This window comes from Rhinoraja longicauda, chromosome 6 (genome assembly GCF_053455715.1).
Source record: "Rhinoraja longicauda isolate Sanriku21f chromosome 6, sRhiLon1.1, whole genome shotgun sequence".
NCBI lineage: Eukaryota > Metazoa > Chordata > Chondrichthyes > Rajiformes > Arhynchobatidae > Rhinoraja > Rhinoraja longicauda.
The window spans coordinates 1,554,102-1,570,292 of NC_135958.1; the positions used below are offsets into that span (position 1 = coordinate 1,554,102).

Below are 16,191 nucleotides of genomic sequence, written 5' to 3' on the forward strand. Positions count from 1 at the left end.
CTTCAGTCTGAAGAAGGGTCCGATGCGAAACGTCACCCATTCCTTCTCTCCAGAGATGCTGCCTGTCCTTCTGAGTTACTCCAGCATTTTGTGTCTATTTTCAATTTAAACCAGCATCTGCAGTTCCTTCCTAAACCTCTCACCTTAAAGTCAGGCAAGATCTCAGTTTACTTTGGAAACATGTCTTGAATAGTGCAGCACCCCCTCAGTATTACTGCCGAAAACGGTCATGTGATAGGAGCAGAATTAGGCCATTCGGCCCATCAAGTCTACTCCGCCATTCAAACATGGCTGATCTATCTCTCCCTCCTATCCCCATTCCTTGGCCTTCTCCTCATAATCCCTGACACCCTAGACCCAACAACTAGCCGAGATGCTCAAGACTTTGCTGTGTGTTTAAACTCATAAGCTTAACTCCAAGGCAAGAGAACCATCCCTCGTATAATAAACATGATCAACTGCACCTTTCATTTATTATCTCAAACAACGTAACATTTATTACTTTATCTACCAGTGCCATTGTCCATGTGATCGTTGCTGGGGCTTCTGATTGTAGTGTGTACATATTCATGTTTTATGCAATTGTGCATATTTTCATCTTCAGCATTTATAACAATCATGACATTTGATACCGTGAAGATTGCAGGACAAGAGTTTGCCCTCTAGGTGCTGAGCAATTCTGATTAGTACTCCACTGAGAAACTGGAGGTCAAATGCAGGGTCCGTTCTGCTCCCTGTGTTGGGCTCGGAAAGCAGGCTCTGATTGCCTCTCCCAAATTTTGCTTGTGTTTTTATTCTTGGCTTTTGATTGTTCAGACAGACTCCAGGTGATCTCTGGAATACTGAATGTGTCTCAGGATTGAAGAGTGCAATGTCAAACAGTCATCCCACAGCTGACTGCCAGATGCCTCAGCCGTAAGCTGGTCGCTGGTCAGGTTTATCATCTTGCTTGTAAAATGCTGGATTAGAAAATCTGATTATTTATTCAGCGCTGTTTCAGTCATGAGTCATGTTCCCATTCTCTCTTGCTTTTAGCAGAGGTCACAATTCTTTGTTTCGTTACATTCCCAACCGGAGAGCATTGAAGTCACTGTGTGACGTAAAGAAGTTGATACGCACAGTGAAGTCTCTCAACCAGCAGTCAAAGAAGTTGATTAAATCCTGGGTGACAAATTATCAGGATGCGTCACAGCCTGGTTTGGGAACAGCTCCATCCAAGACTGCAAGAAATTGCAGAGAATTGTGAATGTAGCCCAGACCATCACACAAACCAGCCTCCCTTCCTTTGACTCCGTCTACACCTCACGCTGCCTCGGCAAGGCCAGCAGCATAATCAAGGACCAGTCGCACCCCGGCCACTCCATCTTTTCCCCTCTCACATCGGGTAAAAGGTGTAGAAGTGTGAAAACGCACACCTCCAGATTCAGGGGCAGTTTCTTCCTGGCTGTTATCAGACAACTGAATCATCCTACCACAACTAGAGAACAGTCCTGAGCTACTATCTACTGCAATGGAGACCCTTGGACTACCTTTGATTGAACTTTACTGGACTTTATCTTACACTAAACATTATTCCCTTTATCATGTATCTGTCCACTGTGGATGGCTCGATTGTAATCAGGTATAGTCTATGCCACACACTTGATACTGTGTATTTAAATGATGCATGTCCCATAGCTCCTCTGTGCATTAATGGCACATAATTTCAGGCTGACAAGAGTGAACTTCTGACGTAGTAGGGGTCATAACTCAACAGCAGCTACCTCTTCAAGTTATTGGCTTCAATTAATGTCCTGAACTAGAAGCAGCAGATTGGAGACTTTGCCAATAAGTAGCTGGACATTCGGGTAAAAGTCCCATGCCATTGGAAAAACATGGTGGCCTTAACTTGATCATGGAAATGTGTGGCCCATCAGTTCAGTGTTGTTCACCAGTGACGATTCACCCACACAGGCCGAGGGAAGTGTGGATGCTTTCCCTCCACTCGACCAGGACTTTGCACCTCTGCCAGAGCCAGTCCGTCAGCCAGCGCCTGTGCAGTGCGCCCAGCTGTGGTCAAACACGCTTCCCACAGCTCCTGGACCAGTTGCCTCCAACAGGTGACTCTTGTGTGCAGACACTCGTGATGCAGTCTCCCAACAGGAGCCTACAGGCATCTATCTGCCCATGTGCACATTAGTTTAGTTTAGAGACACAGCACGGAAACAGGTCCTTTGGCCCACTGGGTCCGCGCCGACCTGCAATCCCTGTACACTAACACTACCCCACACACACTAAGGACAATTTATAATTATACCAAGCCAATTCACCCACAAACCTGTACATCTTGGGACTGTGGGAGGAAACCGCAAATCCCAGAGAAAACTCACACTGGTCATGGGGGAGAACGTACAAACTCCGTACAGACAGCACCCGTGGTCAGGATGGAACCCGGGACTCTGGTGCTGTGAGGCAGCAACTCTACCGCTGCACCACCCTTGGGTCTATCATATTTCGGGATTCTTTTTCGGTTTTAACTCAATAACTTACATAAATAACAGGCAGTGCAAGTTTGCATTTCTAGATTCACTTGTTTAGGGAGATGGACGCTGGCAATGAAACTGGGAGGAACACAGAGCATGCATGGGATCTTTAATGTGAGGAAGTATCAGGAATTAAATCATCTAAACCACCATATTTCCACTCACCTTAGATCTACTTGGCTCTATTATGGATCCCAGACCTGCATTCATTTGCTTCCGGAGTTAAGCATCATATAATATTTCAGCCAAACTGTAAACATTTAACTTATCTCTATGAGGTGATTGTTCCCATCTCCAGAGATGCTGCCTGTCCCGTTGTTGCTCCAGCATTTTGTGTCTATCTGCAGTTTATAAAACTTTGGTGAAGCCACCTTTGGAGTATTGTGTGCAGTTCTGGTCACCCCATTGCTGGAAGGATCAGGGGGCTTTGGAGAGGTCTACCACAATACTGCCTGGATTTAAGAGTCTTAGCTATAAGGAGAGCTTGGACAAACTTGTATTGTGTTCCCTGAATCGTTGGAGGCTGAGGAGAGACTTGATAGTGGTTATAAAATGATGAGAGGCAGAGATAGGGTAGACAGTCAGAATCTTTTCTCTGGGGTGGAAATGTTTAAGACAATGGGGCATAGGGTTAAGATACGAGGGGCAAAACTTAAAGGCAATGCACAGAGCAAGTGATTTCTACACAGAGTGGAATGTGCAGTGGAACGCATTGTCAGGTGTGGTGCTAGCTGGTACAATAGTGGGATTTCAGATGATTTTAGACAGGCACGTGAATGGAGGAATGTGGATCACGTGCAGGCAAAGGAGGTTAGTTTAACTTGGCATCATGTTTGGCACGGGCATTTTGGGCGGAAGGGCAGGTTTCTGTGCTGCCCGAAGTATGTTGCAATGGAAAAATACAGGTCTACTTTGGGGACTTTGCAAGCTGCTTAATGGGCCAAGACATTCACGGCAGATGCAGTTTAATGTAGATAAGTGTGAGGTTATTCACTTTGGAAGTAAGAATAGAAAGGCAGATTATTATCTGAATGGTGTCAAGTTAGGAAGAGGGGATGTTCAATGAGATCTGGGTGTCCTAGTGCATCAGTCACTGAAAGGAAGCATGCAGGTACAGCAGGCAGTGAAGAAAGCCAATGGAATGTTGGCCTTCGTAACAAGAGGAGTTGAGTATAGGAGCAAAGAGGTCCTTCTACAGTTGTACCGGGCCCTGGTCAGACCGCACCTGGAGTACTGTGTGCAGTTTTGGTCTCCAAATTTGAGGAAGGATATTCTTGCTATTGAGGGCGTGCAGCGTAGGTTCACTAGGTTAATTCCCGGAATGGCGGGACTGTCGTATGTTGAAAGGCTGGAGCAATTAGGCTTGTATACACTGGAATTTAGAAGGATGAGGGGGGATCTTATTGAAACATATAAGATAATTAGGGGATTGGACACATTAGAGGCAGGAAACATGTTCCCAATGTTGGGGGAGTCCAGAACAAGGGGCCACAGTTTAAGAATAAGGGGTAGGCCATTTAGAAAGGAGATGAGGAAGAACTTTTTCAGTCAGAGAGTGGTGAAGGTGTGGAATTCTCTGCCTCAGAAGGCAGTGGAGGCCAGTTCATTGGATGCTTTCAAGAGAGAGCTGGATAGAGCTCTTAAGGATAGCGGAGTGAGGGGGTATGGGGAGAAGGCAGGAACGGGGTACTGATTGAGAGTGATCAGCCATGATCGCATTGAATGGCGGTGCTGGCTCGAAGGGCTGAATGGCCTACTCCTGCACCTATTGTCTATTGACATTCACTGGGAAAGGACTGAGAACCTCGATGTGGATTGTCTCCCGTGGAGTTAGGACCTTTATTTGGAAGGGATGGGGGAGCGAATGTCTTGCACAGTGAGAGGTAACAGAAACAAATATCAATGCAGTTGCCTAGTGCTCTTCATGCATAAACATATCCCAAGGTAATTCCTGGAGATACAAGTATAAATAGATGCTGACCCAAATTAAAAGATCTTAGATGAAGTAACCAAAATCCCCATGAAAGATGGATATTTTAGGGAGAGTTTGAGAGGAAGAGGAATTGATGCCGAGAGTTTGCAGAGTGAAATGAGGTTTAGAGACTGGAACTCTGGTGCCCAATTGTAGGGCACTGAGGTCAACAATGAATCAATGGTCTGGGCGGGTGTTTTAGGTTTGGGTTAGAGACAAAGAGGAGGGAATTCATGAGCAATTTAAGCACAGGGATGAGAATTTTGAGTCTGCAGTGTTGAAGGTAGGATTTATTAACATCACTGGAACTTTTACCCAGACATGGGGAATCAAGAAAGAAGACAGAGGTTTAAGTTGAGGGGGGAAGATTTAACAGGAAGCTGAGGGGTGCAGAGGGTGGTGGGTGTATGGAAAGAGATGCCGGAGGAGGTAGTTGTGGCAAGTACTATAATAACATTTAAAAGGCATGTGGACAGGTACATGGATAGGAAAAGTTGAGAGGAATATTGGGCAAATGCGGGCAGGTGGGACTAGCGTGGATGGAGCATTTTGGTCAGCTTGGACAAATTGTGCTGAAGGTCCTGTTTCCGTGCTGCATAACTCCATGACTACAAAATGACAGGGGTTATAGTCCAGTAGGATGAGCTTGATGCGAGGTGAAATAAAGGCAACAGGGAAACACAGAGACAGAAAGCGATAGGAAGTGCTAATGTACATGAGATCGCTGGTGTAACTGCCTCTAGAGGTGATAGAGAAAGCCAGGCAAGTCTTGCACACAGATAGTCAGCCCAGCAGTACGATTATTGATTCTTCTAACTTCAAATAACCCTTGCCTCCTCTGACTCTGTCCCTCCCCCACCATAGTCATCGCTGTCGTCCTGTTGGGCTTCTCTGTATACTTATTATCACCCAGCCCACAGCCAACAATGACCTATTGTGCCCCACATTTCCTTGATTATCATTTATTTTTACATATCTTTCATTCATTGTTCATAATTACTGATAATATCTCTTGTTCCCCTTGCGCCCGGCTCTCAGTCTGAAGAAGAGTCTTGACCCAAAACGTCACCCATTCCTTTTCTCCGGAGATGCTGCCTGACCCGCTGAGTTACTCCAGCACTCTGTGTTTGTGAGGGGCTGATGTGGTTAATGCTCTGGGTGGTTAGGGTCCGATCTCGATGGTGGAGGGGATGGTGGAGGGTGGTGTTGTCATTTACACCGAGGATCAAACAGGTCGCTGAGATTGCAATCAACCTGAAGTGGCTGGGGAGATAGACTGTGTTAATTGTGAGAGTGCACATTTTCTAAAAGCAATGAGAGATCAGCTGGACCAGTCTACGACTCATCTAATAGACAGCACACACGGACAACACCAGCGGAGAAGAGAAATGACAGCGATGTGGAGTTGACACTTGGGGATAATTTGAGGTGATGAAGAATCTCTAAGTTCCCAAGTTTAATCATTCTGTAGAAGGTGCAGTTACTAAAGAAACCATACAGCTGCCCATTAAAGTGAAAGATGTGAACTGACATTGCAATGGAACTTTGCGCCTGTACTACAACAAGCAGGCATCCTTCTGCATTTACTTGTGATGAGGAACACAGCTGTAGATTCAAACTAAACGATCAATATGAGAGGGGAACGGCAACAAATGTGCAGCCCGTAATGGAGATGATGTCTAAAATGGAGGTGAAATCAAGATCAATGGACAGTTTAAAGAAGTATGTGAAATCCTAGAACAAAAACGTATTGTCCATCATCCAGCCTTAGATCTAGTTCTTTAAATGCCAATGCAGCACTCTCATTTTTCTTGAAAGCAATGCTGAGGAGTCTGGCATCTTATCGATTCTCAGATATGATGCACAGTTGAAGTCTTTTGTTATCATTGTACTTGACATTAAGGATGGAATGAGGATGAGACACGTTTTTCAATGAATTCAGTTGGGGCAGGGATCCTTTATGGGCACCATGCTGATGAAATCAATTTTATATTAAATAACAACCGGTACTTGTTATTCCAGACCATCCTGTTCAGCAGACTTCGCCAAAGCATGAATGTTTCAAAAATTAAACATGATTTTCGTTTTTTAACCCGGATTCTAGTGCAGCAGAAAGTCCCAGGCCCGGTGGCACTTAGACCATTTTGCCAGTTAACACTGTCATGCCAACATCTTCCTTCTCAAGTAGACATGGGAGCAGGAGAAAATTCCTGATGGTGTTCCCTATTGCCAACTTGTAGTCAGAGTCTGACCATTGACATAGCAAAACTGAATGGGGAAGTTTGATTTATCATAGAGTCATAGAGTGAAATAGTGTGGAAACAGGCCCTTCAGCCCAACTCGCCCACACCGGCCAACAAGTCCCAGCTACCCTAGTCCCACCTGCCTGTGCTTGGTCCATACCAATTTACAGTTCTGATACCCACAGAATGGTGGTCCCAACATCATTGGATACAAGGATTTTTTTTAAATAGAGTTGCACATGCTTCATTTAAGTAATAAAAATAATGCGTTAACAGAAGGACTCCCTGAGGCCAGGCCGGTCACTGGCAGAGTGGTTGCCATAGGGCAGAGGTCCCGGCAAACATTAGCTTTAATGTAGACACAAAGAAAAGCAGATGTTGGAAACTTGAGTGACACGTGATGGAGTAACTCAGTGGGTCAGGCAGCATCTCTGTTTCAAACAGTTTTAATATTATCGCTTCTCGCATTCTGGGCAAAAGTTAAAGCGGGAAAGCACGTTTAAGAAACATTTAGACGTGTATAGATAGGAAAGGTTTAGAGGGATATGGGCCAAACGCAGGCAGGTGGACTAGTGTAGATGGGGCATGTTGGTCGGCGTGGGCAAGTTGAGCCGAAGGGCCTGTGTTCACGCTGTATGACTTTATGCAGAGCTGGAATTTGATCAAGATTGGATGTAACTATATATGTGGAAAGGTCTGAGAGAACTCCCACTACATTGCAAATGCCAAACTGCTGAACAAACTGATCAATACACGACTGAGGGCAATGGAACTGCAATGAGTAACAGTAAATACAGAAACGTGCTGCCAACTATGCCTTGTGTATCAAACTGCTCAACTATTGAGGGCGGTGGGTGTATGGAACGAGCTGCCAGAGGAGCCAGTAGAGGCAGGGACTATAACAACATGTAGAAGACACTTGGACAGGTACATGGATATGAAAGGCTTAGAGGGATATTGACCAAACGCGGGCTGGTGGGACTAATGTAGATGGGGCATCTTGGTCGGCATGGCAGGCTGGGCCTGGAAGAGTGCAGCGGGTCGGGCAGCGTCTGGGGAGGGGGTGGGGATGGGCAGCGTCTGGGGAGGGGGTGGGGGTGGGCAGCCGACGTTTCTGCCCTGGACTCCATTCCCTCTCCAGGTGCTGTCTGACCCTCCAGCAGTTTGTATTTTGCTCAGTATTCCAGTATCTGCAGTTCCTGGTGTCTTTACTCCACGCCGCTTGGTCTGGTCGAGTTCAGGACCATGGAGACATCCAGCCCGTGGAGCAGGAGGGGGTGAGCGGACAGAGCGGGCTCTCTCTCGGCACATTGGCAACGCACAACACGGCGGTAGAGTTGCTGCCTTACAGCAGCAGAGATCCCACTACAAGCGCTGTCTGTACGGAGTTTGTACCCTGTGACCTGCGTGGTGTTTTCTCCGAGATCTTTGGTTTCCTCCCACACTCCATAGACGTGCAGGTTAATTGGCTTGGTGTCGTTGTAAATTGTCCCTAGTGTGTGTAGGATAGTGTTAGTGTGCGGGGATCACTGGTCGGTGCGGACTCGGTTTAAAGGGCACGAAATTAAACTAAAGGGACCAGCCCGAAATCTCCCACTCGCTCCTTGCAAAGTTACTCCTCTCTGCATCTGACTGTCTCCTTGTAATTAGTTGAAAGAGAAAGAGCAACAACAATAAACCGCGTTAACGTTTCAAATGCCGCCGGATGCAACGCTACATGTGAAAGGTAGACAAGATGCTGGAGTAACTCAGCGGGTCAGGCGGCATCTCAGGAGAGAAGGAATGGGTGACGCTTCAGGTCCAGACCCTTCTTCAAACCCTTCACAAGGGTCTCGACCAGAAACGTCACCCGTTCCTTCTCCCCAGAGATGCTGCCAGACCCGCTGAGTTACTCCAGCATCTTGTGTCCACCTTCGATTTAAACCAGCATCTGCAGTTTTTTTTCCTGCTTCCGCTACTCGTGAATCCTTTTGTTTCATTCCCCGTTGTCCCGACCGGGAAATGAATCACCTTGTGAGTAAGGGACGTGTCCACAGTCTGAGTTTCTCACCAAGTCTGGACACCACGAACCTCCACATCCGCCAGTGAATGTGAGCAGAGAGAATGTAGAACAAATGTACGCAGGAACCCGGCCTGAATGTCCACACAACGACCCTTGGACCAGCGAGACAAGTGATCGCCTCGTCAACATACAGCATACTACAGTACAGCACAGGAACAGGCCCTTCGGCCCACAAGGTCTATGATGTTAACCTCTGCCTGCACGTGATCCATATCCCTCTATACCCTGTATATCCATGTGCCTCTAAAAGCCTCGCAAACGGCAGTGTTGTATCTGCCTCCACCCCCCCCCCCCCCGGCAGCGTGTCCCCCCCCACCCAACAACCCCCCCCCAAACCTCCCCCAACACCCCCCCCCCCCCCCCCCCCAACACCCCCCCACCCCACACTGTCTCTGCAAACATGAACTTGCCCCGCGCGTCTCCTTTAAACTTTGCTCCTGTCGCCAACGCTGTGTGTGTTTTGCGCCTCTGTGTCTGATATCTCTGCTCTGGGGTAAAGTTCTTTGACCAGTGTCTCTCTCGCTCCCAATAAGCTCCCCGTTTATCACCCGTGACTCGGACCATCCTTACTTGCAAGAGAATGCAACTCTTTAGCAGGTAACCGTCGCCTTCAGCGGCCGCAGGTTCAACAACAACAGCAATTTTTAAAAAGCTCGTGTCAATTCATAATATTTTTGCTGGCGGCGCTCGGCAGAAGTCCCGCCACAACTGATCACAATTACCGCCTTCACGGGAGAGCCTTGAGTTACTTACCCAGCTGAAAAAACATGGACAGGTGAATGTACCGGGATCCCGAGCGACGCATGGCCGGACCAATGTTACAGCCGACTTGCTGAGACCCAAATGCCGCGTTTAAAGCGAGAAGTCAGAGGCGACCAGGAGTTGGCATTAGACAGGGATCAGGAAAACCCCGCCCCTGACAGCAGGCTGCGACTTAACTCTGGCGGAGAGAAGCTATCACATAATAATAGGAGGATTAAAACTAAAATAATTTCCGTCTGACTGGCTAAAACATTATGACATCTGCCTCGGTAAAGCAGCTGACAGGTCGCTGGTAAGATCAGGGATGAATATGCAGCCCTCTGGAAGGGATTTGTGGGAGGGAGAGGGAGGGGGGGAGGGGGGTGGGGGGAGGGGGGGAGGGAGGGTGGGGGGAGGGGGGGAGGGGGGTGGGGGGAGGGGGGGAGGGGGGTGGGGGGAGGGGGGTGGGGGAGGGAGGGAGGGAGGGAGGGAGGGAGGGAGGGAGGGAGGGAGGGAGGGAGGGAGGGAGGGAGGGAGGGAGGGAGGGAGGGAGGGAGGGAGGGAGGGAGGGAGGGAGGGAGGGAGGGAGAGAGAGAGAGAGAGAGAGAGAGAGAGAGAGAGAGGGGAGGGAGAGGGGAGGGAGGGAGAGGGGAGGGAGGGAGAGGGGGGAGGGAGAGGGGAGGGAGGGAGAGAGGGAGAGAGGGGGAGGGAGAGGGGAGGGAGGGAGAGAGGGGGAGGGAGAGGGGAGGGAGGGAGGGAGAGAGGGGGAGGGGAGGGGAAGGAGGGGAGGGAGAGGGGGAGGGGAGGGGAAGGAGGGGAGGGGGAGAGGAGAGAGAGGGGGAGAGAGGGAGGGGGAGAGAGGGAGGGGAGAGAGAGGGGGAGGGGAGAGGAGAGAGAGGGGGAGGGGGGGAGAGAGGGGGCGAGGGAGAGGGGGGAGAGGGAGGGGGGAGAGAGGGAGGGGGGGAGAGGAGAGAGAGGGGGAGGGGGGAGAGAGAGGGGGAGAGAGGGAGGGGAGAGAGAGAGAGGGAGGGGAGAGGAGAGAGAGGGGGAGGGGGAGAGGAGAGAGAGGGGAGGGGGAGAGGGAGAGAGAGGGGGAGGGAGGGGGGAGGGAGGGAGAGGGGAGGGGGAGAGAGGGAGGGAGGGGGTGAGAGGGGGGAGAGGGAGGGGGGGTGAGGGGGGAGGGAGGGAGAGGGGAGGGGGTGAGAGGGGGGAAGGGGGGAGGGGGGGAGGGAGGGAGGGAGGGGGGGTGAGGGGGGAGGGAGGGAGCTAGCTGTCTCGCTGTGACTGCGGCGCTGGTTCAGGTAACTCCGTTCCCAGTGACGCCCATTCCTTGTCTCTGGAGATGCCGCCTGAGCGGCGGAGCTTCTCCAGCTGTTTGTTTCTATCTTCGGTTTAAAGCCGCGTCTGCAGTTCCTTCCCGCATTGAACTGCGAGGAGGTTCACCCTTGGAGCGGAGCCGCGGACTGGCAGCTCCTGGGCCGATGATCCACTTCATTCAACATTCCTGGTCAACGTTGCCGGGAAGGTTTATCCGTGCATGTACAGCCCCATCGCCGGGGGTTATGGGGAGCTTCAGGCGCGGAAGGTGTCTGAAATAGACACAAAGTCACTCAGCGGGTCAGAGTTTAGAAGGGTCCAGACCCTATCCATATTCTCCAGAGATGCTGCCTGACCCTCGGAGTTACTCCAGCACTTTGTCTCTTTTATTTGTGAACTTCTTCAGTCAGAGAGTTGCGAATCTGTGGAATTCTCTGCCTCAGAAGGCAGTGGAGGCCAATTCTCTGAATGCATTCAAGAGAGAGCTAGATAGAGCTCTTAAGGATAGCGGAGTCAGGGGGTATGGGGAGAAGGCAGGAACGGGGTACTGATTGAGAATGATCAGCCATGATCACATTGAATGGCGGTGCGTACAGGCTCGAAGGGCCGAATGGCCTCCTCCTGCACCTATTGTCTATTGTCTAACTAGCATCTGCAGTTTCTTCCCAGTTGTTATCAGCCACTCAACCTATGACTTTACCCACCACTTTGTTATAGAGAACTTTTGTTTCATCAGATCTTCCCTGCCCTCCCCTGACTCTCAGTCTGAAGGGTCTCGACTGTACTTTTTGTGGCTAATCCTTCTCAATAGAAAAGTTCAAAGCCAAACTATACTGATTTCAAGTCAACATTATCCTGGTTGAATTTCACATGGTCAAAATAAATTGAAATTTTGCTATTAATAAACAGCTAAAAATCAATAGGACTTTGAGAACATGAAATAAAAGCCCTTTTGAGGAAAATATGCTCTTAAAAAAATAAAATAAAACCAAGGGGCTAGTTATTTAACAGCATGACACACATCCAATACCAACAGACAATAGGTGCAGGAGGAGGCCATTCGGCCCTTCGAGCCAGCACCGCCATTCAATGTGATCATGGCTGATCATTCTCAATCAGTACCCCGTTCCTGCCTTCTCCCCATACCCCCTGACTCCGCTATCAGGCAGAGAATTTCACAGATTCACAACTCTCTGACTGAAAAAGTTTTTCCTCATCTCCGTTCTAAATGGCCTACCCCTTATTCTTAAACTGTGGCCCCTGGTTTTGGACTCCCCAACATTGGGAACATGTTTCCCGCCTCTAGCGTGTCCAACCCCTTAATAATCTTATATGTTGCGATAAGATCCCCTCTCATCCTTCTAAATTCCAGTGTATACAAACCTAGCCGCTCCAGTCTTTCAACATATGACAGTCCCGCCATTCCGGGAATTAAACCAGTAAACCTACGCTGCACGCCCTCAATAGCAAGAATATCCTTCCTCAAATTTGGAGACCAAAACTGCACACAGTACTCCATTATTACTGAGCACTCTATGTCAACTAACAGACTTCCATGTAGAATAAAAACACTTTAAAGTGCAAACTATTTCCACTGCAGTCCTTCAAGTGTGTCCCAATATCTAGGGGCGGCACAGTGATGCAGTGGGAATGTTGCTGCCTCACAGCGCCAGAGACCCAGGTTCGATCCTGACTACGGGTGCTGTCTGTATGGAGTTTGTACGTTTTGTCCGTGACCTATCCGGGTGCTCCGGTTTCCTCCCATATAGAGTCATAGAGTGATAGATTGTCCAACTGTTTCTTAAATATTGGGATTGTCTCTGCTTCAACTACATCCTCTGGCAGATAGACACGAAAAGCTGGAGTAACTCAGCAGGTCAGGCAGCATCTCTGGAGAGAAAGAATAGGTGACGTTTTGGGTAAGACTCTTCTTCAGACTCGACCTAAAACGTCACCCATTCCTGCTCTCCAGATACAGCCTATCCCGTTGAGTTACTCCAGCTTTTTGTGTCTATCTTTGGTTTAAACCAGCATCTGCAGTTCCTTCCAATATACACCCCCCCCCCACCCCCCACCCTTTGTGTGAAAATGTTACCCCTCAGATTCATATTAATTATTTTCCCTTTCATCTTAAACCTACATAACATAACATAACATAACATAACAACACTTTATTGTCACTCGGCACAACACCGAGCGAAATTTCAGCAGTCACACAAAATACAGCAAAAAGAAAAGAACACAGGACACCCGACCCCAACACAAACATCCATCACAGTGACTCCAAACACCCCCTCACTGTGATGGAGGCAACAAAACTTCCCCTCTCTTCCCCCCGCACCCACGGACAGGCAGCTCGACCCCTACCGAGGCAAACGACACGCACAGCCCCCGCAAGGGGATGGAAGGCCCCCCGGCCGAGCCGCCCCGGGCACCGAAACGTCCCGCGGCCACACCGGGCGATGTTAAGTCCAGCGGCCGAGCCGCACCGGGCACTGAAACGTCCCGCGGCCGAGCCGCACCGGGCACTGAAACGTCCCGCGGCCGCACCGGGCGATGTTAAGTCCAGCGGCCGAGCCGCACCGGGCACTGAAACGTCCCGCGGCCGAGCTGCGCCGGCAATGTTAAGGCCCGCAGCCGAGCCGCACCGGGCACTGAAACGTCCCGCAGCCGAGCTGCGCCGGCAATGTTAAGGCCCGCAGCCGAGCCGCGCCCCGGGGAAGAGACCTAATAAAATAAAGGTTTCCCCCCGCCCCACCCCCCCCACCCCACTGGTCCTCAATTCCACTGCTTTGGGCAAGAGACTCTGTGCATCTACCCGATCTATTCATCTCATCTTACACACCACTATAAGATCACCCCTCATCCTCCTGTATTTTGCTCAGTATTCCAGTATCTGCAGTTCCTGGTGTCTTTACTCCACGCCGCTTGGTCAGGTCGAGTTCAGGACCATGGAGACATCCAGCGTGGAGCAGGAGGGGGGTGAGCGGACAGAGCGGGCTCTCGGCACATTGGCAACGCACAACACGGCGGTAGAGTTGCTGCCTCACAGCACCAGAGATCCCACTACAAGCGGGTTTTCTCCGAGATCTTTGGTTTTCTCCCACACTCCATAGACGTGCAGGTTAATTGGCTTGGTGTCGTTGTAAATTGTCCCTAGTGCGTGTAGGATCGTGTTAGTGTGCGGGGATCACTGGTCGGTGCGGACTCGGTTTAAAGGGCACGAAATCAAACTAAAGGGACCAGCCCGAAATCACCCACTCGCTCCTTGCAAAGTTACTCCTCTCTGCATCTGACTGTCTCCTTGTAATTAGTTGAAAGAGAAAGAGCAACAACAATAAACCGCGTTAACGTTTCAAATGCCGCCGGATGCAACGCTACATGTGAAAGGTAGACAAGATGCTGGAGTAACTCAGCGGGTCAGGCGGCATCTCAGGAGAGAAGGAATGGGTGACGCTTCAGGTCCAGACCCTTCACAAGGGTCTCGGCCAGAAACGTCACCCGTTCCTTCTCCCCAGAGATGCTGCCAGACCCGCTGAGTTACTCCAGCATCTTGTGTCCACCTTCGATTTAAACCAGCATCTGCAGTTTTTTTTCCTGCTTCCGCTACACGTGAAACCTTTTGTTTCATTCCCCGTTGTCCCGACCGGGAAATGAATAACCTTGTGAGTAAGGGACGTGTCCACAGTCTGAGTTTCTCACCAAGTCTGGACACCACGAACTTCCACATCCGCCAGTGAATGTGAGCAGAGAGAATGAGACCCAGGAATTGAGACCCAGCCTATTCAACCTCTGCCTATAGCTCAGACCCTCTAGTCCTGGCAACATCATCGTAAATCTTCTCTGTACCTGTTCCAATTTGACAACTTCTTTCCTTTCAGTGCCCCGAACTGAACACAAAACTCGAAATGTAGCTTCACCACATTCCAAAGATGGGCAGGTTTGTAAGCTAATTGGCTCTGGTATCATTGTAAACTGTCCCTAGTGTGTGTGGGATAATGTTAAGTACGTCGGGATCGCTGGTCGTCGCAGACTCGGTGGGCTGTAGGGCATGTTGTATCTCCAAACTAAACATACCCACAAGCCAAATTTTTAATTTCCCCCCAAAAGGCATTGCAGCCTCTCTAACTTGACATGAAGAAGCTAATCAAGGGACAAAGTGTGTTTGGAATAAACTGCTGTCCAACAGCACGGCTTGGTTTGGCCAGAACACCAGCTGGCATCTGGTCCCAAATGGCTCTGTGCTACCATTTCTTTTGATCACGGTGGCAACATACGTAAACGAGAGAAATGAAATACTGTCGCCATTCTCTGGAGGCCAGCTGCTGATGCCTCCTTTTGATCATTTTCACATTATCTTCCTAGAAAGAACTAAATCACATCGTATTGTTGCTTTGCAACTCTCAGCGGATTATTTTCTCCTTCCTACTAAACCAAGGCTTTGAGCCACTTGTTTTAGCACTTCCCTGCTCTATACTTTCAAAGTGAGTTACGCATATTCTCTCATCTGGATTTCTCTCTGAGAAAACCTTCAGCTTGTGGTTTACTTAGGCATAAAATGGACTCGAGTACAAATAGAGACACAAAGGACTGACTGGACTAACTCGGCAGGCAGGTCAGGCAGCGTCTCTAGGTGACATGGATGGGCAAATGTCTCGGGTCGGGAGCTATCTTCAGACTAACGTGCAGTGCGTTGTGTCTACAAGTACAGATGGATTCAGTGCGATTTACTTTAGACTTTAGAGATACAATGCGGAAACAAGTCCTTTGGCCCACCGAGTCCGCAATGACCAGAGATCACCCCGTATACTAACACTATCCTACACACTAGGGACATTTTTACCAAAGACAAATAACTTACAAACCTGTATGTCTTTGGAGTGTGGGAGGAAACTGGAAAACCCGGAAAAACCCCACGTGGTCACAGGGGGAACATACAAACTGTAGACAGCACCCGTAGTCAGAATCAAACTTGGGTCTCTGGCACTGGAAGGCAGCAACTCTACCGCTACGCCACTATGCCATCCATGGTATATCTCCTTCCAATGTTAGTGTTTCAGTATGTTTATATTAAGAACTAATTATATAAATCTTAAAAATGACATGTACCACTTCTAGAAATTACACTAATCATGTTTTTAAAAAATTCCTTGAAACATGTGAAGTTCGCCAAGATTTGAAGTCCACTACTGGCATTTAAAATAAGGATTTATAAGATGAAGATAACCTGAAATTGCAACTCAATGGGCTTCCTATCTTCAGAAAACAAGAGAAGGGGAATTATCACCAGCACACTAACTACAAATATTGTCAATTATCAATCCAGTGGATCTT

The 16,191-nt window shown here is 49.1% G+C and overlaps 1 protein-coding gene across 1 annotated transcript in view; it reads right to left on the reverse strand.

Annotated features, from left to right (window-relative positions):
* LOC144594767 (neuritin-like protein) overlaps window positions 1-9,664 on the reverse strand; it is a 31,600-nt gene extending 21,936 nt beyond the window's left edge. Inside the window, exon 1 of the mRNA XM_078401613.1 lies at window positions 9,553-9,664. Within this exon, the coding sequence (XP_078257739.1) occupies window positions 9,553-9,604 (52 nt within the window). The 5' untranslated portion in view covers window positions 9,605-9,664. The remainder of the gene's footprint in view (window positions 1-9,552) is intronic.
* Between the last annotated feature and the right edge of the window lie 6,527 nt (window positions 9,665-16,191).